Source organism: Notechis scutatus, chromosome 4 (assembly GCF_049901735.1).
Source record: "Notechis scutatus isolate UNSWTSFEM ecotype Mainland chromosome 4, rNotScu1.2, whole genome shotgun sequence".
Classification (NCBI taxonomy): Eukaryota; Metazoa; Chordata; class Lepidosauria; order Squamata; family Elapidae; genus Notechis; species Notechis scutatus.
This window is the reverse complement of record NC_142012.1, coordinates 81,384,851-81,409,603: the sequence shown is the minus strand read 5'-3', so window position 1 is coordinate 81,409,603 and position 24,753 is coordinate 81,384,851. Positions and strand designations below refer to the sequence as shown.

The 24,753-nt window shown below is 44.0% G+C and overlaps 1 protein-coding gene across 1 annotated transcript in view; it reads right to left on the bottom strand.

Annotated features, from left to right (window-relative positions):
- Nucleotides 1-4,883: 4,883 nt before the first annotated feature.
- Nucleotides 4,884-24,753, bottom strand: part of BMS1 (BMS1 ribosome biogenesis factor) — a 39,424-nt gene continuing 19,554 nt past the window's right edge. Inside the window, exons 12-22 of the mRNA XM_087963924.1 lie at nt 24,523-24,604; nt 22,518-22,594; nt 20,553-20,732; nt 19,387-19,575; nt 16,787-16,967; nt 14,204-14,262; nt 12,843-12,965; nt 11,581-11,728; nt 10,912-11,087; nt 8,689-8,850; nt 4,884-6,344 (exon numbers count right to left, since the gene is read on the bottom strand). Of these exons, the coding sequence (XP_087820050.1) occupies nt 6,117-6,344; nt 8,689-8,850; nt 10,912-11,087; nt 11,581-11,728; nt 12,843-12,965; nt 14,204-14,262; nt 16,787-16,967; nt 19,387-19,575; nt 20,553-20,732; nt 22,518-22,594; nt 24,523-24,604 (1,605 nt within the window). The 3' untranslated portion in view covers nt 4,884-6,116. The remainder of the gene's footprint in view (nt 6,345-8,688; nt 8,851-10,911; nt 11,088-11,580; nt 11,729-12,842; nt 12,966-14,203; nt 14,263-16,786; nt 16,968-19,386; nt 19,576-20,552; nt 20,733-22,517; nt 22,595-24,522; nt 24,605-24,753) is intronic.

Here is a 24,753-nt window from a genome sequence, read left to right as displayed (position 1 = left end):
CCGGGTGCAGCAGCTGCCAAAAAAGCCAACACAGTCCTAGGCTGCATAAACAGAGGGAGAGAATCAAGATCACGTGAAGTCTTAATACCGCTTTATAATGCCTTGATAAGGCCGCACTTGGAATACTGTGCCCAGTTTTGGTCGCCATGGTCTAAAAAAGATGTTGAGACTCTAGAAAGAGTGCAGAGAAGAGCAACGAAAAGGATTAGGGGACTCGAGGCCAAAACATATGATGAATGGTTGCAGGAATTGGGTATGTGTAGTCTAATGAAAAGAAGGCCTAGGGGAGACGTGATAGTAGTCTTCCAGTATCTCAGGGGCTGCCACAAAGAAGAGGCAGTCAAGCTACTCTCCAAAGCACCTGAAGGCAGGATAAGAAGCAACAGATGGAAACTAATCAAGGAGAGAAGCAACCTAGAACTAAGGAGGAATTTCCTGACAGTGAGAACAATGAATCAGTGGAACAACTTGCCTCCAGAAGTTGTGGATGCTCCAACACTGGAAGTTTTTAAGAAGAGATGTTGGATAACCATTTGTCTGAAGGGGTATAGGGTTTCCTGCGTAGGCAGGGGGTTGGACTAGAAGACCTCCAAGGTCCCTTCCACCTCTGTTATTCTATTCTGTTCTGTTGTTCTGTTCTGTTCTGTTCTGTTTCTATTCTATTGTATTCTATTCTATATACATTAGAGGCAGAAAAATTTTAAAATAGGTACTTTTTAGAAATAGTGGTTGGCACCGTTAGACAAATATTGCTTTAATAACAAGAAACTAAACAGATGGAAACTCATCAAGGAGAGAAGCAACCTGGAATTAAGGAGAAATTTCCCACCAGTGAGAGCAATAAACCAGTGGAACAGAAGTTGCCTTCAGAAGTTGTGGGTGCTCCATCACTGAAGGTTTTCAAGAAGAGATTGGACCAACCATTTATCTGAAATGGGTGCTCCTGCTTGAGCAGGGGGTTGGACTAGAAGACCTCCAAAGTCCCTTCCAACTCTATTATTCTGTATTCAATATTTTCCTTTCTTGGAATAACACGGGCAGTCAATAATTTCAGAACCCACAAATGCAAGATTCGAAAACCCAATTAAAATTATTTCAGCAGTTAAAGTTATTCATTTGCATTCCAAAAGTTTTATCTTTCCATTCGGTCTCTTTTGTTAGCTGGTATTTCTTGATGGAAAACACTGCCTCTGTTTTATCTTCATCCTGACTTTAAGTCTGATGCTGCAGACATTTAATTGTTCAAATGCTATTAGCAAGAGTCAAGAGAGATCTTTCTCAGGCACCAGCCCTCTCTCTCAAGTCTCTAAATTAAATCTTTGATGGTGGCCCAGGAGCAGATATTAATTTTGATTATGGATATGTGTGCAAATATCCATCCTGGTGGTAGCATCTACTCAGCCTTGGCTGTTCTCCAAAACTTTAGATAGGAAACCACCGAATAATACCAAAGGAAGGGAGTAAAAAAGTCAAAAACCCATCAGAAAGCATTGGCATATCTCTTCCATGTTGTCTCCAAAAGAATTACATGGGTTACATCAATCAGGTTGCTGGTAATTCAAAGATTTCACCTGGATTCAGGGAAATCTCCAACAACCATTAGCTGTAACTTCAAAATGGGAAGGACACAAGAGTTGGGAATTCAGCCGGTTCTGACCAGTTCTGGAGAACCAGTAGCATCAATTTTGAGTTCGGAGAACGGGCGAATCCCACCTCTGACTGGCCCCGCCAACCCCATCTATTCTCTGCCTCCCATTGAGTCCCAGCTGATTGGCTGGGTCTTCTTTGGTTGCCCTGCACAGGAGAATGGAACTGGAAAGCAGGTTAGTGGGGTGGGGAGGGAATGGAGATTTTGCAGTATATCCTTCCCCTGCCACACCCACCAAGCCACACCCACACAACCAGTAGTAAAAAAAAATTTGAATCCCACTAGGGAATCCCACTAGGACACGCGTGTTGGATCCGCATAGTTGCAGCCCTGCTTGGCTTTGATGGCAGCCTGACAAGTTTTGTGACGTCCTTTTTGTGCTCAAAGAAAGTGATGTGATGCATCAGAGCTGTCAGGATTTCTCTCCCCTTGCCCCCCACATCTCTCCGAGACGTGGACTCCCAGCAGACCATCCGCCTGCCATTCTCCAAAACAAAACAGCATTTCATGTGGGGCGGGGGTTCCATCTTCCTTTGCAATGGTTTGTTGGGTCTTATTCTTGCTTAAGAAGGAGCGACCTTCAGACTCGAAGGTCGAAACAAACTATTACAGGAAATTGGCTTGATAGATTGGCCAGCCCCCCTCCCCTCCCCTGGCACAGCATGTTATTTTTTATTTTAATGTTTCTTATCTGTAATGCTGGTCAGTGACTATAATAAAATTATTAGGATACTTACTTGTTGCAGATCCCTTTTCCCCTTTTCTCTCTACCTAAGGTTGCTGAATCTCCTCCATTATAGTTGCACCTTTATTTCAAATGACATGCGATAATGAAAATCCCATGCCTGGAACACTCCTTATATTCCCCCAAAAAAGCAATACTTTGGATACTACAACCCCTTTTTTTCTACAGTCTTATGGGTTGCCATCATTTTTAGCTCCTCATTGCAGAAGGCAGAATCTAGGACTAAATTGGACATTGACCCACCAGAGCAGGGAGGGAAGGAGTTCCAGGTCCTGTCCTCAAAGGAAGTACATCAGGCAGGACCCATAAGAAGAGCCTTCTCTGCGGTGGCTCCGTCCCTCTGGAACATCATCCATCCGGAATTAGGACTGGCCCCCACGGTGACATTTTCTCAGAAGGCTCTGGAGACGTGCTCTTGCCAGCGGGCCTGGGCAACCCAGCGCGAGATGGAGCCCATCCAATGGCTCATTTGATTATTATGTTGTCACTGGGGGTGGCTTGTGGGGTTCTAGGGTTATTGCGTTTTGTTTTATTCTCTGTACTGTGTTTTTATTATTTGTGAGCCATTTAGAGTCGCCGAGAGTGAGTAGGCGGCTATATAAATTAGATGTTGGAAAGGTAGATAGATAGATAGATAGATAGATAGATAGATAAGATAGATATAGATAAGATAGATAAGATATAGAGATGATATATATAGATGATATATAAATATATATATAGAGATATAGATGATAGATTAGAGATAGAGATTAGATATATATGATATATAGATTAGAGATAGATAGGTATAGAGATGATAGATCGATAGAAATAATTAGATATAGATTATGTAGATGATATAGATGACAACGGATATATATATATATATATATATATATATATATATATATATATATATATATATATATATATATATATATATATAAAAATAGATATAGATGATGATATAGAGACAGACAGATCTAATCCATCAAGGATGTTCTTAGAGTGTTATACATTCATGTGCTTCTCATGCATCAGGCGGGTGTGTGAACATGAAAGATTAAGGCCGCTTTGCAGCTTCACCAAGGACGTCCTACTTCATGACTCATCTAGGGTAAAGGGTTTAAGAGCTGGAACATATTTACATAATATTGCGATGCTCTTTGTTTACTCATCTAACAAACCTACCCTGATCAGAAAACAAATGAGACTTCTCCGGAGGAGATACAAGGGGTCCCCCTAGCCAACTTGCTCAGACTGAAGAAACTACTTGGATAAGCAATGAAACATTTTGAAGCCACATGGAGAGACGGCCACTTGCTATGACCCAACTTCCAGACCCCAGAGAAAAAAACCTCTTTCTTCCCTGTAGGAGCCCCCTTGAAGTCTCAAAGAGATCAGAGGCAGGTTATACAGGTAACAATAAATTAAATAAATGCCAGAACGTCTGAACAAATTGTAGGAGGGCATTGATTGCCATTGATCTGCTTCAGTTCATGGGAAACCAGGACTTAGCTATGGCTGACGGATCTACTGCTCACCTGTTTGACTCATGTTTTTTCAATACTGGCTAACTTTCATCCAACACAGCCAAGTGTTTTATTTTCTTGCAAACAATATAAGCTGCTATGGCGAACACAGTTGTTTTTACAAGAGCCGAGCGGGAATGTTTCCTCTCTGGAAAGCTTCTAAGGGGTGAAATCATAGCAAAGAAATTCCAGCTCACCTGAGGTACAATTGGCTAGTATTTCTGTGCTACCTCAGTTCAATGGCTCTGTGCTCTTCTAAAGAAAAGGAAAATGGCACTGGTGGGTGTTTTTAATGCACTGCCTAGATTTGCTTTAAGCTCTATCATTTAACTATGGCTCATAAACACAAATAGCTAGGTTCATACACTTGAAACTAAAATTAAACTGTACTGTGGGACATGGTGGCTCAGTGACCAAGACACTGAGCTTGTCGATCAGAAAGGTCAGCAGTTCAACAGTTCGAATCCCCAGCACCGCGGAGTGGAGTGAGCTCCCGTTACTTGCCCCAGCTTCTGCCAACCTAGCAGTTTGAAAGCATGCAAAACTGCAAGTAGAAAAATAGGGCCACCTTTGGTGAGAAGGTAACAGCGTTCTGTGCGCCTTCGGTGTTTATTCATGCTGGCCATGTGACCACGGAGACGTCTTCGGACAGCGCTGGCTCTTCTTCGACTTTGTAACGGAGAGGAGCACTGCCCCCTAGAGCAAGAAATGACTGGTACAGATGTGCGAGGGGAACCTTTACCTTTACCTAAAGCCTAGAGTATACTTGTGTCAACTCTGAAGTCTTGAAGGAGAAGCAATAGCAATATTTCAAAATGTTCAGAAAAAAAACTATGTTCTGGATTGAAGCCACCCACCCGAAGGCTCCTCCAAATTCAGGATTTTTTTAAAAAAAATTCCCTCAGTGGCTTACAAAGCGTAGCAAATCCGAGCATCCAAAGTTTGGTCACATGACCATGGGATGTTGCCACTGTCATAAATGTGAAAAATGGTCATTATTTTTAATGCTGCTGTAACTTTGATCAGTCACAAAACGAATGGTTCTTAAGTCAAGGACTGAGATATATCATAGCTGCTGTTTCCTTTCTTGGAACGAGCCAACATCATCTCATAACACGACCCCTTTTTTCCTTCAGCTCCAGATCCCTCTGTCAAACTTACCTTTGAAGTCTGCCAACCGACTCAACTTTCAATGAGCGGAGTTTTTCAAGCCACCCTATTAAGATCAGAGCGTCGGAGAAGCATTTTGTCAGCCTTCAAGATCTTTTCTACTGCTTCGCATCTTTTGGCTGCCATAAGTAATGGGGGGGGGGGATATGTCTGGGAAGAGAGCTGGAGGTGTTACATTCTTGTGTTGTATAAATGAGGAGTGGGGAGGGGAGTATAAATTCCTGCTCTTAAGTTTCTATTCCTTGCTTAGCCTTCTTTTCTCTGCGCAACTGCAAATCTTTATCAAAATATGTCAAGGTCAACGGACAGAGGCCTCATCACCACCTGAAGATGCCCACATGACCATACCCAGAACTTTTAATTGGAAGAATCTTTTGAACTTTGGGGGGTGGGAACAATTCCGTCCCTTTGTATATGTGATCTGCGCGCCTAATTTCTTAGATTCAGAATTTTACCTGAAGCTACCACTTCAATTTTCAGTAAAAGATTTCTTTCCTCTAATCTATGGAGTCTAAATATTTCTTTCTTGGATTTTGAATGGAGCACAGACTGACACATTTCCTGTCCACCAGAAACCAGCAAAAAAAAAACCATTCCATTTGCCCGCAAAAAAACAAAACAAAAAAAAAAACCCACCACACATCAGTCCCTTCCCAAACTAAAATATAAAATATATTTAGGATTATTTCAGCATCCTACGAAAATAAGGCATCATCGAAGACCATTTACAACTGGAGAGCTCTTTTTCGGATACGAGCGACTGCCTTTCCCAAGTCCAGAACCAAGCTGGAATGATTTTTAGATCTCTGTTCATTAGTGATCCCAGAATTAAGTGTCTCAATCCTTACTGACAGGTGTTATGAGAAAGGCAGACAGATGGAGAAACTCTCTTGGGCTGTTAAAACAGGGCCTTCTGTGGAGGCTCCATTCCTCAGCAATGGCCGTGGTCTCACCAGTTTTCCAGAATGTAATCCTCCAAGCCAGCAGTGCTTTGGAGGTCAAGACTGCTTCTCACGGGGCTTCTGCACACCGCTGCTTCTTACTCTTTTCCAACAGAGCCCTTCAGGCTTGACTTCTGCTTCTTCTTCTCCCTCTGTCCGATAGCACGGAAGAGTTTCTTCCTGGCTTCCTTCTGCCTCTTCAGCTTCGCTTCTTCCTCTTTCTCTTTGCCCTTCTGGTGTTCTCTGACCTGCTGGCGGTGCTGCGCCTTGTTCTTCTGCGCCTTGTGGTTGTGTACCGTGCCCAGAGCCGAGAGAAGCGCTGCCACCTGAACACAAGAAAGGGACACAAAGTTGACGGAGCCGAGTCCCAAGTTGGGGAAGAAAAACAACAACACAACCTCAAAAAGGAAGCCAAGACACAACACAATGGCGACATGCTGGGGTTTAAATTGTAGGAATTATCAACTCCGTATCCACCGGTTTTAATATCTAGCATTAGCAAAGAGACTTCTTTTAAAGGTCTCAAAAAAGCTGGCTTAATTCCTTTTATTGTACCCACAATCACCAAGGTAATTGCTATGATTAACTCAGGCATTAAAATACTCTTTTTTCCCCACCTTGGTCCTTGGGTGAGGGAACTATTAAAAGGTAACACGAACAATGCCTGATGGCGGCTGCTAAATCTGTATTTAACTACCTACCATCCTGTCCCACCAAAGTCATTTCATCCTAACACTGGAAAGGCTACTCAAAGCAATAAACCTTGTGGCTGTATTTACCACCTATGGACACTGATAAAAGAGTTCATCAGAGCTGGCAGGGTACCTGGGGCCTATTTTACGGATATTTTCTTTTTTTTAAAAAAAGCATTTACAGCCAGGGCAGAGTTTACAACCAGAGTAGAACACAACGTGGGGGGGTTGTGCAGTTGCTACTTTAGGCCTCTAAAAACCAAGACGTTTCTTAAGAAGAAAACCTCCACCTAAAGATGGAAGGATTGCATGAATACACAGGTAAGTCCTGGACGTAGAGCCACCATTCAGCCCAAAATTTATGTTGCTAAGCGAGACCCTTGTTCAGTTGAGTTGTGCCTTATTTTACAATTTTTCTGGGCACCGTGGCTGAGGGAACTGCTGCAGTTGATAATTCCTACAATTTAAACCCTGGCACTTAAGTCACCCAGTTGTGAAGTGAATCTGGGCTTCCTCATTGACGTTGCTTGTCAGAAGGGGAATTGACACCCACCATCACAAATACGAGTCGGTTGTCAAGAATCTGAATTTTGATTACATGACTGGGGGAGAGGGGGGAATGCTGCAACGGTTTTAAGTGTGAAAAATGACCCTTTCCCCACCCCGGTGCTGTTGTAACTACGAACTGTTACTAAGTGAACTCTTGAAGGTCAAGCACGTAACACAGGCCATCTTCCAATCATGCTTTCGTGGAATTGGACCAAGGATGTGAATCAAAAGGAAGCTGTGTAGGATCAACTCCACCTCTAAAAGGAGCCCATCAATCAGTTTTACTGTGGGGGGAAATGTCCTTCTACCGCTGCACCATAGAGAGTATCTTAACTTACTACACCTGTGTATGGTTTGCCAACTGCCCAGGGGCAGATAGGACAGCGCTCCAGAGGATTAATGTCATTGCCCAAAGGATCATGGGTTGCCCTCTCCCCTCTTTGGAAGAGCTTTAGAGCTCCTGCTGCCTTAAGAAAGTTCAAAACATCCTTCTCACCCTGGGCACCCCCCTTTTTTGGAACTATTACCATCTGGCAGACGGTACAGGATAATAATAAAAACAAGGACAAGTAGGCTGAAAAAACAGCTTTCCCAGGGCAGGAACTCTATTGAATTCTACTGTATAGCGCAATATTAATGCAATATCAGGGGTTTTCAACAGGGGTGGGCTGCTGGGGACTTGCAGGGGTTCGGGAGAGTCCCCGAGCAAAGATTCTGTGCAGTTCAGAAGACCCCCCAAATCCCACTCCTGGCTGGCCCCGCCCACCTCTCCCCTCCCAGGAGTCCCCACACAACCCGTTTTGGAATGCAGGGGGAGTGCGGAAGCTCAGGGAGAGCAAAAACCAGGCCTCCTGGAAGTTCAGGAAGGCCGGAAATGGGCCCGTTTCCCTTTTCCAGAGAGCCTCCGGAGCCCGGGGAGGGCAAAAATGCCCCCCCCACCGTGGTGCAGGCGGCCAACTAGGCCACGCCCACCACAGTCACGCCCACCCAGCAACCGGGCAGAGAACCCATTGATAAAATTTTTGAAGCCCAACCTGGTTTCCAATTCTATTGTACAGAACAGGGGTCTCCAACCTTGGCAACTTTAAGCCTGGCGGACTTCAACTCCCAGAATTCCCCAGCCAGCTTTGCTGGCTGGGGAATTCTGGGAGTTGAAGTCCGCCAGGCTTAAAGTTGCCAAGGTTGGAGACCCCTGGTATAGAATGTGAAGGATGTGTGTTTTTGTTTTATTTATTTTTTAATGTATAATGTACACTGAAGATGGCATGTCATTTCCTTGTACCAGGTGCAGATGGCAATAAAGTAAACTAAAGCTTTTTTGTTTTTAAAAAGCATCTTTGTAACTCCCACTGTGATGCTTAACAACTATTCTGGGTGAAATTTATCAGAGGAGAGGGGAGCTGCTATGGAAGGCCACAAAAGATCTCACCTTCCTTTCGTGCGGTTCCCTGATCACAGCCGGTCTCCACTGATCCTTGGGGACTTTCTTTTTCCTTTCTTGGAACTTGGGCTTATTCTTAAACGGCAAGGCCTTCTGAAGAGCTTTGGGAATATGCAGCTTGTTGAAATGTTTCTTCTCTCGGGTGATCGGCTAAGAAAGAGGAGGAAAGAGGAAAGGAATGGTTTTTCAAGCAACGTTGCAAAGCATTTCATTTGGAATCATTTCGGGCACAGTGTTTGTGGAATATCCTACTTTGAGCAAAAATCCAAACAAATACCCCACAGCCTGTTTGTCTCAAGCTTCCAGTGCTTTCAGGAATGATTGTAAATGGAATCTATCTATATAAAAGCGAAAGACCACTCACGCATCATCACGAAAGCCCCAGAATCATAAAGCCCACAAACTTGAAATTTGGCCCGTAGGTTCTTCTTGGCTTCTAGGGGCTCACTAATAAAGGATTTTGTGAAATGACCATCGGAGCATTCAGAGTATTTCCTATATTATTGTTATTATTATTAACATGCTCTGATGCTAAGGAGTTCTTCTCCTCCTCCTCACCTGAAAAGAAATCTCTTCCAAATGCAAAACAGAAGCAGAGGAGAAGAGTTTCAATTTCAATTTCACAGCAGCAAGCGGCTTTAGTACAGAACAGTTGAGCTAAGCCACGCCCAGGCTCCTTGCTTTCTCTTTCTTGCTCGCACAGCAAATATTATTTTAGTTTCCAAAAGCCCTCAATTCTCTCACCCACTGACAGGACGCTAGCCAGATGAATACCGATGGATGATGGTAGGCAGAAGCAGAATTCCGCCCCCTCTTATTTTCCTCCCCCAAAAGTTGCCTGATCCCATAGTTTCGTTGCAAAGCACAGGTACCCTGCTAGTGTTTCATATTTGAAATGCAAATAGTTGCACAATTACACACACACACACAAAAAACACCAGTTTAGGGCAAAGACTTTGCATTTCCTTGCTTCTTCTTTGGGTGAGCTCACTTCATTTTGCACTGAAACAAATGACTGCCAACACCAATCACAGTTGATTTAATCCACCGACCGGCAATCTGCAGTTGACACGCAGTTTCTAAAATAATTTCTGTGCTCCCACCCGCAGCCACTTCAAATAATTCCACCAAAAATTCAGTAGCCCATAAATAAACATATTCTTGAATTATTTAAGTCTTGAAATATGCTTAAAAGTTTAACACAAATTTCTAACATCCCCTGTAACAGAAAAATTCTGCCCCTTCCTTTAATGCCTCTTTCTACTATTACGATATCCAGTTTCCTTCTCTGTATATGTTTATCCATCTATCCCTACATCCATCCAGCCACTAATCCAGCTATCTATATGTCTGTCCGTATGTCCACTATCTATCATCCATCTATCCAGCCATCTGTCTATCCAGCCAGCCAGCTAGCAATTCATCAGACTGTCTGTCCAACCATCTATCTAATCATCTTATCTCTCTTTACCTTATCTATCCAATCCCCTAATCTATCTATCTATCTATCTATCTATCTATCTATCTATCTATCTATCTATCTATCTACCTACCTACCTACCTACCATCTATCTTATCTACCTGAGCCGTGGTGGCACAGTGGTTAGAGTGCAGCACTACAGGCTACTTCTGCTACCTGCCGGCTGCCTGCAATTTGGCAGTTCAAATCTCTCTAGGCTCAAGATTGACTCAGCCTTCTGTCCTTCCGAGGTGGGTAAAATGAGGGGCCAGATTGTTAGGGGCAATTGCTGATTCTCTAAATGGCTTAGAGAGGGTTGTAAAAGCACTGTAAAGTGGTGTCTAAGTCTACTGCTATTGGTTTCTTTTTCTTTCTTTCTTTCTTTCTTTCTTTCTTTCTTTCTTTCTTTCTTTCTTTCTTTCTTTCTTTCTTTCTTTTTTCTTTCTTTCTTTCTTTCTCTCTCTCTCTCTCTCTCTCTTTCTTTCCTCTTTTCTTTTCTTTCTTATCACCTTCTCTCTCTAATCATCTTCTCTCTCTCTCCAGCCAGCCATGTCTCTTTTTCTCAATAAAATGAAGAAGAAAAAACCCATCTGGAACCCTTACAGTGAACCAAATTAAAATTAAACCACGTGGCAAGAAAGCTCGTGGATTCTTGGAAGGGGTCCATATCCAAACCGCTGCCCCAGAGACAAAAATCAGTTTTTTTAAAAAAAAAACCCTGCCACACAAACACATCACACCGACCGTCCTACCTTATAGAGGGAATCTTTGTTTTGTTTCAGCCTGATGCCCCTCTCGTGTCTCAGCTGCCCCGTGGTCTTCATTCCTACCCAGGAGGATTTCTCACCCGGAGGCTTCAGTAAAGAGGTGACCGGATTATAGAAGACAGGGGTAGACACAGGGTACCACGTTCGCATGAATACGATGTCTGAAGAAAGAGAAAATGGTTGGGAATATATCTATATCTATATATCTGTTTTCTTAAGTTTTTGCGGGTACTTACATGTATGGTATTCAGCTTTGTTCGGGTATTTTCCCACGTCATTATAGTTGTGCTTTTAAAGTTGTAGCAACGTTTCGGCAGAATCTCATCTGCCATCATCAGGCTTCTGTATTGTGTTCATCTATATATCATCTATCTATATATCTATACCTATATACTTAAATTGGTTTCCCTCTTTAACGGCTCACAGTTTGGGAGATGTCATGTCCCTGTTGCGAGTCTGAATCCGAGGAGGAAGACAAACAGCTGACAGGAAGTGGAAGTGTGAAAGTGTGACTGTGGAGGAAACTGGGGAAGGGCACAGTCTGGCTGCTGACTCTCCGTCTTCCCAATTCCTCCAACCCCAGAACTGATCTTCCTCCTCCGGACCCCGATAAAGCCAGGTTTCACATGTGCAAAAGTGGAAAAGCCAACTTACCACTCATCAACAACTTGTCTTCGAAAGTTGCTCGGAAGGCCCCCTCGGGGGTCCTGAGGGCTTTCTTAATCTGTCCTCGGATGCCGCTCACCGTACGGATGGCTGCCCCCTCAAACCTAGCCACTTCCAGCACAGAGTTAAACATCCCCTGCATGGCATGGAAGAACATTTCTATTTTTGGTGCATCAGGATTAACAATCAAAGAGCCGGTGTTTCTTCTAACTCATCTTCCTCTGTTACTTATAGAATAGAGTAACAGAGTTGGAAGGGACCTTGGAGGTCTTCTAGTCCAACCCCCTGCCTAGGCAGGAAACCCTACATCACTTCAGACAAATGGTTATCCAACATCAATTTTTTTTAAACTTCCAATGTTGGAGCATTCACAACTTCTGGAGGCAAGTTGTTCCACTGGTTAATTGTTCTGACTGTCAGGAAAATCTCCTTAGTTCTAGGTTGCTTCTCTCCTTGATTAGTTTCCACCCATTGCTTCGTGTCCTGCCCTCAGGGGCTTTGGAGAGTAGCTTGACTCCCTCTTCTTTGGGGCAGCCCCTGAGATATTGGAACACTGCTATCATGTCTCCCCGGGTCCTTCTCTTTATTAAGCTAGACAGCAACCATTCTTTGTATGTTTTAGTCTCCAGTCCTCTAATCATCTTCATTGCTCTTGTCTGCACTCTTTCTAGAGTCTCAACATCTTTTTTACATCGTGGCAACCAAAACTGAATGCAGTATTCCAAGTGTGGCCTTACCAAGACATTATAAAGTTTATATTATATTAAGGCTATAAAGTTTATATTATATTATTATATTAAGAAGTGTGCTTTTTTTAAAAAAAATCAACAGAGGTATCTTTGAGAGACATTTCGGCCACAAATCAAAGCAAGCATGTCTCTAATAAACCACAAATGTACCCAAAGTTACGTTGGTCCTTTTATTTTATTGATCGATTGATTCGCCCATGGGCCATATCAAAGTGCAGAGATCCAGAAACCAATTATTACTGAAATTTGATAAAAGCAATCTTAAATGGAACTGGATAAAACGCAATTTAAAAATGGGATTGGAATAAAACGTGATTTAACATTTAGGTTGGTCTTTTTAAAATCCGTGGCATTAAGTACCACACCAAGATAAATTTTAACTTTGAGCTCCTACCCAGAGACTTCTGTGGTGGGTAGCTGTGATAAATTTAAATGAATAAAGGTGAAACAATACACGACTTACAAAGACTAAATGGCAACATTTTCTGCTCAAACACGTACCTTAATAAAAGCTGTATTCTTGAAAATTTTGAAAGGGAAACCGATCAACTTTAATTTCTTCACAATCCTGATGGACTTATCCAAGTCGAGCACAACGCCAGTGGCAGCTATCCGAAAATCAGCCTAAAATAAAACAACGAAAGTCCATTTATGACGTATGAAGTTCTTTTTATGAAAAGTCTAGGGCTTTTGATGTAGTCTACTTTTCCTGCAACTCTGTGGAGATTCTCCGTCATCCAGGTCATAGTTGTCCCAAAAATGCTTTGCTTTTTTTTTCCCAAGAGGCAAATGGACTTTCTTTATTTTTCCTTGAAGGGGTTTTGCTTCTCACCTAAGAAGCTTCTTCAGTTCTGACTGAATGGTGGAGGATGGAAGGATGTAGATTCCTTGCAGTCATCTGGTCGTTAGCGCTCCCTCTGAGAGTTGTTGAGGCCACTTGGAGCTTTATCTGTATAATATAATTGCTTCCATCCTCCACCATCCAGTCAGAGCTGAAGAAGCTTCTTGGAGGAGAAGCAAAATGTCTTCAAGGAAAAGAAAGTCCAGTTTCCTCTTGAAAAAAGCACCTTTGGGGCTTTCTCTGCATGGAAAGTCTTGAGGGGAAAAAATTACCTGTCAACTCATAAAACATTCCTATGCCTGTTTTCGAGTTGCCATAAACAAGGCTGGGGGGGGGGGGGGAATCTGAAGGAGCATTCCGGCAGTTTACAACCAGAAGTACATTCCACCCTTATCTACAAAGATTGTACCTAGGCTACCTGATCTTCTGTCCCCGAAAATCCTTCACTGGAGAACATGATTGATGACACCCAGCTCGTTAACGCTGGCATGCTGCCCCAAATAAATCTTTTGAAGTTTTTTGAAGCTTGACTTGAGGCTCATGATTTAATTAGGGCAATCTCCAGAACCCTGACATTACCTTTATAGGCATTAAAAAAAAAATCAGTTTGGACCAGGGCTTAGTAAAACAACTAGAATATCTTTAGTTTAGTTTAGTTTACTTTATTGTCATTGCACCTTGTACAACGAAATCAAACACCATCTTCAGTGCACATCATGACCATGACCATGAAAATAAACACAAACACACATCCTTCACCCTCCTCCACACATAGAATTTAAAAACCCCGACACCGCACCAACACTGCACTATACAGTAGAATTCAAAAAAATTATTTTGAATGAAGAATTTTGAAGAATTCTTCTTCTCAATGTTACCTCCAGGAATGGAGCCATTTATTAGCACTTCCAACTGCCAACGCTGAAGCTGCAGTATTTGGGCTCCTTTTCAACAGCACCAATTCACAAATAAAGCGATTGTAAGGAAGCGGATCGGAAAACGGCCGTGCTAACGTACTTACCATTGTACCACTCACGGACTGGACTGCCAAACACCCGGTCCCTTGTGGAGTTATGGGTCCTATAAAGAAAGTTGAATGAAACCATCAAACAATGACTTAATAGGGTGCCTTCGCTTGTTTCTTTGTTTGTGTGATGTTCATGCCTTCCCTTGAGAGACGATAAAAATAAATGCGTGCCAGAAGAACGGCTACAGCATTAAATTAAATCTTTTCTAAGGTGAGCTCCAGTTCTGGTACCGTATCCTTGTACAGGGGAGTCCTTGATTTATAGCTGTTCATTAGTGGCCGTCCAAAGTTACCACTGAAAAAAAGGGACTTACGGCCACTTTTCAGAGTTGCAACCTTTCCAGCATCCCAGCAATCAAAATTCAGGCGCTTGGCCACTGGCTCATACTTATGACCATTAGTATTGTCCCAAGGTTGCCTGATCTCCCTCCTTGACCAGCAAAGTCAATGGGGAAGCCAGATTCACTTAACAGATGTAAAGTGATCCACTTAACAATGGTGGCAAGAAAGGTTGTTACAACGGGGCAAAACTCCCTTCACCAATGTCTCCATTGTGGTCGTAATGTGGAGGACTGCCTGTGGTTTCCTTGGCAACCGTCTAGGCCAGGTCTCTCAACTGTGATGGCTTTAAGACAGAAGTCCCCAAACTTGGCAACTTTAAGACTTGTGGACTTCAACTCCCAGAATTCTCCAGCCATATTCTCCAGCTGGCTGGAGAATTCTGGGAGTTGAAGTCCACAAGTCTTAAAGTTGCCAGGTTTGGAGACCTCTGCTTTAAGATGTGTGGACTCACCTCCCCTGCTGGCTGGGGAATTCTGGGAGTTGAAGTCCACGCCTCTTGAAGCTGCCACGGTTGAGAAACACTTGACCTAGAAGGTGGGGGCCACTGCTGCCTCATTTCTCCAAAAATGAGAGCTCTCCAACTTCTGAGCGCCTCAGCTCCAAATCCTAATCAGGTCTGACCTTCCTTCGTTTTTTAAAGTCACCCAGCCAAGCATGAAGGAAGACTAAGTTTGAAAATGAAGGAGGAGAAAAAAGATGAATGGCCCAGTTCATCAACCACCTGATCTGAGGAACGAACCTGTAATCAAGATTTACAAACTCTTCACAGTGTAGCGAATCGAAGCATCCTTCTTTCTCCAAGATTGCTTCTTATGTGTATCTTTATGGACTCGATATGATTCTTTGCCTTTCATGCAGCTCATGAACTTGCATTACAGATATTTCAACCGTTGGTTAAAATACATCTTTAATGTATTTGAACAACAGTGATACCTCATATTTGGGGATGCCATCTGCTTGTTATTCTCATCTAAATATCTATTAGCAAGGTGTCCAAACCATTGTCCTTCTGTCACTAGGGTGAGGTCTGAATCGTGTGTCTTTTGCAAACAAACAGCAGTTGTTGCGTTAACCAACACTGAAAGCATCATTATGTTTGGCAAAGTCCTTTTTCAAACTAACCAATAACAGTGAATTGTTATTACTACTAATACAATAAAACAGCTTGGCAAGTGGTTTCTTGCTGTATAAATAGGATCAAAACCATGTGAAGTACAAGTATCGCTTTGTAAATCCTTAGTAAGGCTACTCCTGGAATCCTGCATCCAGTTTTGGTCACCACATTATGAAAAAAGATGTTGAGACTTTGGAAAGAGTGCAGAGAAGAGCAACTAAGATGATTAAAGAGACAAAAACCTATGAAGAATGATTGCAGGAAATGGGTATGGCCAGTCTAGATAAAAGAAGGGGACATGATAGTAGTCTTCCGGTATTTGAGGGGCTGCCACAAAGAGGAGGGGGTCAACTTATTTTCCAAAGGAAAAAGTACAAGAAATAATGGATGGAAACTAACCAAGGAGAGAAGCAATCTGAAATTAAGAAGAAACTTCCTAACATTGAGGACAATTAACCAGTAGAACAGCTGGCCTCCAGAAGTTGTGGGTGCTTCATCAGTGGAGGCCTTTAAGAAGAGACTGGACAGTTACTTGTGTGGAATGGTATAGGGTCTCCTGCCTGAGCAGGGGGTTGGACTAGAAGACCTCTGAGGTCCCTTCCACCCGTTATCCTGTTAAAACTGGATTTTTTTTCAACAGGTCTTGGGACACTGGAGATGTTCTGAGCTGTTCCCTTCCGTAGTCTGGAATTTAATGAATGGAGAGCTTATTATTTCTAGCACTGCATTTTGGTTTGTGTTTATCCCTCTTTTAAACTTCTCCAAGTTCCTTCATTTGGAGCAATATCTAATCCCTGCAAATATATATAAACAAACAAGCCTTCTTTATTAAAAATTTCTTGCAAATGGCAATGCGGAATTTTCATTTTATTTGACAGAACTCGTTAGAAGTTAGAATCGGGGCAACCCCTTGGCCTCCAGAAACCGTAGGTGCTCTTATCACTGGAGGTTTTTAAGAAGGGGCTGGGCAGCCCCTTCCCTGAAACAGTATAGGGTCCCCTGTTTGAGCAGGGGGTTAGAGTAGAGGACCTCCGAGGTCCCTCCCAGCTCTCTTCTGATTGGAAGCCCTACGCAGTGCCTCCCTCCCAAAGGGGAAAAGTTGCGACATTAGCAGCTCTTACCCCAGAAGGTTACTCCGCAGTGCATGTGTTGTGGCGTATACTTAAGCAGCCTGTGACGTCCGTTGTGGTCTTCGATGTAATACGCAGGAATTGTCTGGAAGCGCCTCCAGCCCAGAGAAAGAATCACAGGATCCCGGGTTTTGAGGATCTTCTTGTGCCAGCGATGCTTCTTCAACCGCATCTATTTTTAAAAAAAAAACCAAAAAACATGGAACTATCTCATCTCAGAAGCCCTTTCAACAATCCCTACGTCCCCTTTGTTGAGAACAAAGTCTTCAGTTGCATAATATCAAACTATGGAAGAGACAGAGTGGGACTTGATTTAAATTAGTGTGTGTGTGTGTGTGTGTGTGAGATTGAGCTTTCAAAATCCCCAGGGAATAGAAATAACTCTTGGCAGCAACTTACCAATAAGGCATAGAAGATCAAGGAGAAACAAAAATGCACATATAGGAAACATATGTATGTATGTATCTAGTATGTACCCTGTTTCTCCAACAATACGGCCTCCCCCAATAGGAAGTCCCAGCATGTTTTATAGGCATGAAATGAAATTAAGCCCCTCCCCCAAATTAAGGCCTATATTAAAACATGTGAAATGGGGGAATGGTGGGGGCTTGCCGTTAGGAAGTACTTTTGTTGCACACCGGATATGGTGCTGCCTGCGTTGACCCTGATACTAAGTGCCTCACCAACGCCGAGGTCAACATCCAAGCCGTCGCCGCCCGCCCACCCAAAGATGCAAGTGGGGGGAATTAAGTCACCCGAAAAGACGGCCTAGCCATTTTTTCGGGGCTCAAAAAAAAATAAGACCCGGCCTTATTATATGAGAAACACGGTATGTACGGTATGCAAGTATGTATACACACCTTCAGAGAGAGCTACGTTCAGGAGCATCTGAGAATCTCTACCTGTCACGGAAGGGGGTGCAATGGCCCATGGGTTAAGGATGCTGAGTTTGTCAGATGGAAAGCTGACAGCTCAGGTTCGAGACCTGAGCTTCGTGTGACGGGGTGAGCACCCATTCCTTGCCTCAGCTCCTGCCCAGGTAGTGGTTCAAAAGCATGCAAGTGTGAGTAGATAAATAAGTACCACTTCGGTGGGAAGGCCACATGACCGCAATAGCACTTAGACTTCTAATACCGCTTCAATAGTGCTTTACAGCCCCCTCTAAGCAGTTTCCGGAGTCAGCCTTATGACCCCAACAATCTGGGTCCTCATTTGACCCACCTCGGAAGGATGGAAGGTTGAGTCAACCAGGAAGGAAGGAAGGAAGGAAGGAAGGAAGGAAGGAAGGAAGGAAGGGAGGGAGGGAGGGAGGGAGGGAGGGAGGGAGGGAGGGAGGGAGGGAGGGAGGAAGGAAGGAAGGAAGGAAGGAAGGAAGGAAGGAAGGAAGGAAGGAAGGAAGGAAGGAAGGAAGGAAGGAAGGAAGGAGGGAGGGAGGGAGGGGAGGGAGGGAGGGAGGAAGAAAGGAAGGAATAGCACTTAGACTTACATACTACTTCACAGCCCCCTCTAAGCAGTTTGCAGAGTCAGCCTCTTGCCCCCAACAATCTGGCTCCTCATTTTACCCACCTCGGAAGGAGGGAAGGCTGAGTCAACCTTGAGCCCATCAGGATTGAACTCCTGACAGTCAGCAGAATTGGCCTGAGATACTGCAGTCTCACTATTACATCACCAGGTCCTTCCTTCCTTCCTTCCTTCCTTCCTTCCTTCCTTCCTTCCTTCCTTCCTTCCTTCCTTCCTTCCTTCCTTCCTTCCTTCCTTCCTTCCTTTCCTTCCTCCCTTCCCTTCCTCCTTCCTTCCCGAACAATAGCCCTTAAACTTATATACCACTTTATAGTGCTTTCCAACCCTCTCTAAGCCGTTTCCAGAGTCAGCCTCTTGCCCCCAACAATCTGGGTCCTCATTTTACTGACCTTGGAAGGATGGGAGGCTGAGTCAACCTTGAGCCGGTCAGAATCAAACTTATGGCAGTGAGCAAAGTTTGCCTGCAAGACTGCATTCTAACCACTGGGAAGGAAGGGAGGGAGGGAGGGAAGGAAAGACAAATGGAGAGGGAAGGAGGGAGAGAGGAAGGAGGGAGGAGGGAGGGAGGGAGGAAGGAAAGGGAGGAAAAGACAAATTGAGAGGGAAGGAGGGAGAGAGGGGAAGGAAGGAAGGAAGGAAGGAAGGAAGGAAGGAAGGAAGGAAGGAAGGAAGGAAGGAAGGAAGGAAGGAAGGAAGGAAGGAAGGAAGGAAGGAAGGAAGACAGCAATAGCACTTAGCCTTATATACAGCTTCATAGTGCTTTTAGAGCCCTCTTTACAGAGTCAGCCTACTGGGTCCTCATTTTACTGACCCCGGAAGGACGGAAGGCTGACTCAACTTGAACTGGTCAGAATCAAACTGCTGGCATTGAGCAGAATTAGCCTGCAAGACCGCATTCTAAGCACTGCGCCACCACATGACCACAAAATGTGTCTTCAGACAACACTGGCTCCCTCGGTTAGGACACAGAGATGAGCCCCACCCACAAGAGTCGGACACGAGTGGAGAGGGGAAAATCTTTGCCCTTCTTTCTCTATCCTGGTTAAGAAGCAGGCAAGAACCTAACATACCTGCACGTAGCCCACGTTTCCTTCCGTGTTTCCCAGGCCGCCCAGGACGATTGGATAGCGCGGATCAAAGTGCAGCACCAGCTCACACGGGACGTTCTCCAGTTCTATCCGGATGTACATGCCTGGTCGGAAGCCCTCGTACTGAATTCGGGTTTCATCATCTTGATCTTCAAACTCCAGCCGGTTAAGCTGCACAGCGAACACAAGAAGGGATGCAACAACCACAACAGTTTTTATGGCAATGAGGCCCGTCAAGACAATCCCACAGCTGGTCTTTTGGGTTCTTGCAGAGCCAATTCTGCTGAGTTACGAAACGACAAACTGCCCTCCCACAATAGGCTCAGTTCTGGATTATAAGTCGCCTTGTTAAAGCTGGGCATTATTGAGCAAGGAAGGAAGGGAGGGAGGGTGGAAGGAAGATAGTCATAGCCCTTAGACTTGTATACTGCTTCACAAGTGCTTTGCAGCCCTCTCTAGGTGGTTTACTGAGTCAGCTTCTTGCCTCCAACAATCTGGGTCCTCATTTTACCCACCTGGGAAGAATGGAAGGCTGAGTCAACCTTAGGAAGGAAGGAAGGAAGGAAGGAGGAGGAAGGGAGGAAGGAAGGAAGGAAGGAAGGAAGGAAGGAAGGAAGGAAGGAAGGAAGGAAGGAAGGAAGATAGCCATAGCCCTTAGACTTATGTACTGCTTCACAGGGATTTACAGCCCTCTCTAAGCGGTTTACAGAGTCAGCCTCTTGCCCCCAACAATCTGGGTCCTCATTTTACCACCTCGGAAGGATGGAAGGCTGAGTCAACCTGGAGCCTGGTGAGATTCGAACTGCCAAATTGCAGGCAGCCGGCAGGCAGAAGAAGGAGCCTGCAGTACTGCACTCTAACCACTGCACCATCGCTGCTCATAGCATTATGAAGCAGTCTATAAGTCTAAGGGCTACTGCTATCACAAACCGGACGGCAGTTCTGTCCCTTCCCCTTTCATCTGCACCAAAGACAAGTCAAGGCAGAGCAATATGACATTTTGGTCTCACGCTGGCTTGACTTCATTCACGCTTTGCTCGCGGAGATGAGCTCCTGTTCCAACATTAACTCTGCAAGACCTGAAGGAGGAACGTTGCCGGGCCATCCTCTTGGGCCTCCCAACCCTTCATCCAAACCAGGGGCTCTACCTGAGCCTGGTTTTGCAGCTCCTCTTTCAGGTCGTCAAAATAGGTGGCGTTCCCGTCGTACTCTGCGTCAAACATCTCTTTCAGTTTGCGTTTCTTCGCAATGCGTTTCTTCTGCTCCTCTTCCTCCTTAGCCGCTTCGGGGTTCTTTCCCGCGTTGCCTTCTTCCTCTTCGTTTTCCGCCTAAACGGCACGGAGAAAAATAATAATCATTCAAGTCATTCAAGCCTTGAATTTTCTCCCCCCCACCAAATGAAATCTGCAGCACATAATTAAAAAAAAAAAAATCCTGGCCAAGATGCCCCTTTCTTCTACACCCAGCAAGGCCTCTGAATGTATTGGTTAAGTTGGAATCCTGCATACAATCATAAGCCTCTATCCCATTGGGCAGTGACTCGAAGTTAAATACAGGCGGTCCTCGACATACGACCACAACGGAGCTCAAAATTTCTGTTGCTAAGCAACAGACAACTACTGTTCTGACCTAGGCTTCCCCAAAAGCACAAAACAGACTCCTCGTACCGATAAAACCACTTTTATTTAGGTGAAAGTGAATTCCTCTCATTCACTTTCCAGCAAAGTCCCGGCAAACAGTCTTTCATGAGATTTCACAACTACAGACCTTTATCAGGCTGGGAGAGTTGCCAGGACGATATCTTCCAAACGCCATTCTGTAGCAGACAATACTTGGCAAGGAGTCAAGAACAGACCTTCACCATAATGAATTGAACGAATTGTCTCCTGCAAACCCCACACTCCCCTTTTGCTCCTCTTTCTTCCCTATGGGAAGGGCCATTCACCCTTGTTCCTTAACTATTCCCTTCTCCTGGCAGCTCTGTGCATGCATACCCTGGGAACAGGCTCCAGCTGTTCTTCTGCTCCGACTCCAAAGGCAGCTGATAACTGTCGGAGGGCCCTGGCCCCATCTCTGCCTCCGACGCAGAGCCCTCTTCAGAGCCTTCCCCAGACTCCTGGACTGGCCCACGTTCCTCCACAACCTCCTCACTGTCCGAGTCCACCGCCAGCTCCACTGGCTGGCCACAACAGCTGCTAAATGAATTTCGCTCCGTGTTATGGCCTTTCTTGCCATAGCACTTCAGTGAATCCCTGCATTGACTGCCTTGACTTCGCTTGTCAGAAAGTCGCCAAAGGGGATCACATAAAACCCAGGACACCGCGCCCGTCATAACTATGAGTCCACTGCCAACGGTCTGAATTCATAGATGATGCACCATGGAATAGGACAACTTGGATCACCACTCCCATGCAAATGTCACTGATAGTTTTTGTTACAAAGAGGGGCTTTTGGAAAAAAAAATGTGTTGATGTACCACCGCAGGGAAATGCCCAAGGAAATTTCAATAGTTCATTATCATTATCATCATTGAATTTATTGGTACTGTCCATTCTAGACTCCTGCTGCTGTCTCACACATTTCCTTCTAAAAAAAAATCACAATTGGCCCTCAGACGTGACTGAAAAAAATGTGTATAAAATGTATTTAAAATCACAGGATAGAATAACTACAGAAAAACTGCAGGAAATAAGAGAGGGAGGGAGAAACTGACGTCAAAGATTAAATCGCAGAAATCCATGAATTTCTTGAGTGAACTGTAGGGTTGCTGCCAACAGTCATTAAGCATGAAAACCGGTCAAAAGTCACTTTTTCCCTGGTGTAGTTGTAACTTGGGACCATCACTAAATGAACCGTAGTTAAGCTCAGGCCCGCCTGTATTTAAATTTGAATCTTTTACACTTTTCCAGAACCTGAGTGTTGCTCAGGGAGAGAGATTGAGTTATTATTTAAGAAGAGATTGGACAACCATCTGTCTGAAATGGTATAAGGTTTCCTGCCTTAGCAGGGGGTTGGACTAGAAGACCTCCAAGGTCCCACCCAGCTCCGTTATTCTGTTATTCTATCACACGTCACCTATCAGTTAGATCAGACATAATCAGACAGTCTCAAACCTCGTCTCCTTGATCAGCTGATCGGCCTTTATATACTGCTCCTGTCTCAAGATCTTCAAAATCACCGTATATTTCTTCTGGAAAATAAAATTTTAAAAAAAATCAGAAATCAGAACTAGCGTTCATCTTTCCGAGGTCCATACAGGTTAGTCCTCAATGCACGAGCACTACTGAGCCCCAAATTTCTGCTGCTAAAGTAAGACGTTCGTTAAAGAGAGCTGTCATGCCCTCAGAGTCGGACTCTGAGGGAGAGGAGGAATAGCCGACAGGCAGAGGCCGGATGGGCAGTCAGAGGAAGGACCAGGCCCATCCCCTCTGCATCCTAGGACACGCAGGGAGGAATGGAGAAGGAAGAAACTTAGCTTGCGAGAGAAGAGGCGGCCATGATCCCCCTCATTGGTTACAGCTGGGGAGAATAGTATATAAGAGAGACGGTTAAAACACAGCATTGCCAGAAGCAAAGCATGTTTTACTTTGGTTGGCGTCCTTCCAACAGACTGTGCCTTGTTATATCCTGGCAATTGGTAATTACTTATCCTGATCCGTTGTGGAAATTCCTTCATTGTAGTTTGTTTTGGTTTTTTATTTCACCTCTATCTGCTCATTAAGTTCAGACGGTATTGCTTTCTTTTGAAGACTATTTTTGAGTACGTTTTATCTCCAACTGAGTATTATTGAACAGTGGGGCCAAGTTGGAGGCATTAAAAGGGACATTTACTTACGTTTTAGATTTTGTTATGTTTGTGTTACACTCCAAGTCATCATAAGAGCTTTCCCCCCCATTTTACCACCTTGCCACGGTCGTTAAGTGAATCGCTGCAGCGGTTAAGTGAGCCACACGGTTGTTAAGTAGAATCCGGGCTCCCGTTGACTTTGCTAGTCAGGTGGTCGTGAAAGAGGGTATCACATGACCCCTGGACACAGCGACCCGTCGTAAATGTGAGTCAGTTGGGGGGTCTCAATTGCGATCACGTGACCACAGGGATGCCACGATGGTCGTAAGTGTGAAAAGAGGTTGTTAGTCATTTTTTTCAGTGCCGTTGAACGGTCACTAAACAAACTGTTGTAACCTGGGGACAGCCTGTATTTTTGTTAGTCTCCTCGCCATCTGACCCAGCGATACTTTGGATCAGGCATGTTTTATTCCAAATTATCCTCTCCTAATGATGCCCTCATCCTCAGATGTTCACCAATGCCCACCTTACAGACAGGAAGGGTGGCAGTCTTCGAGTTACGACCATAATTGAGCCTGGTCATTAAGTCTTAGTGGAAACCAAGAAAAAATATGAAATGGTTATATGAATATCTCTGGAATAAATATAAGATTTACTGTAGACTGGGGGATATACCATGTGGATCCTGAATATTATTAGTTTTATAATAAACAGTCAAAGAAGAGTAAAAATGAAATAATGAAGGTAATAATGAATAATGTAAAATAAAATAGGTGGTAAGCTGAAAATGGAAATAATAGGGGATAAAGAATTGAAAATATAGGTGAGGATGAAATGTTTTTTGATATTGAAGTAATGAATTGAAATATGAAATGAGAACTTATTTAAAGATCAGTGGAATAGATAATGATTTGATATTAGATAAGAAAGTTGAAAATGCAATTATGACTGTATAAATGTTGTAACCTGGAATCACGTTGCTCACGTGAAGAGATGTGTAAAAAATAAAAAACTTTTTTTAAAAAAAGTCTTGGTAGTTCTTAAGCGGGTCGCCATGTGAAACGGACCTGATCTTACCACCTTTTAAATGCTGGTTTCTGGCAAACCATCATAAAGCGCAGTCACGTGACTGGCAGACACTGGGCTGATATCAAAACTGGATTGTTAAGTAGCTGTTGTGGGGGGGGAGTGTCCATCATTACTTCCAACCATTGCTAAGCAACCGGTCGTACATCGAGGACTACCTTGCATGAAGAAACAATACTTTTCCCCCCCTCCAGGTTGCTTCCAAGAAAATAACTAGCGAGGGACACCCTCCGATTCTGATTTACCATCTTCCTTCAACAGTTTTTCTGCGTCTTTGTCCGCTTCCCACTTTCCGGTCACGAAACAATCTCGGATGCTGTCCTTCACCTGCAAAATAGTATAGAATAGAAGGACAGAGTTGGAAGGGACCTTTTCTTTTTCTTTTTTGGAAAAAAAAATATTTTATATTTACAATAAATCCATCTTTCATTTAAACAGTGTGTCGACTGGCATGCTGAGAACCGAGTGCGTGGACC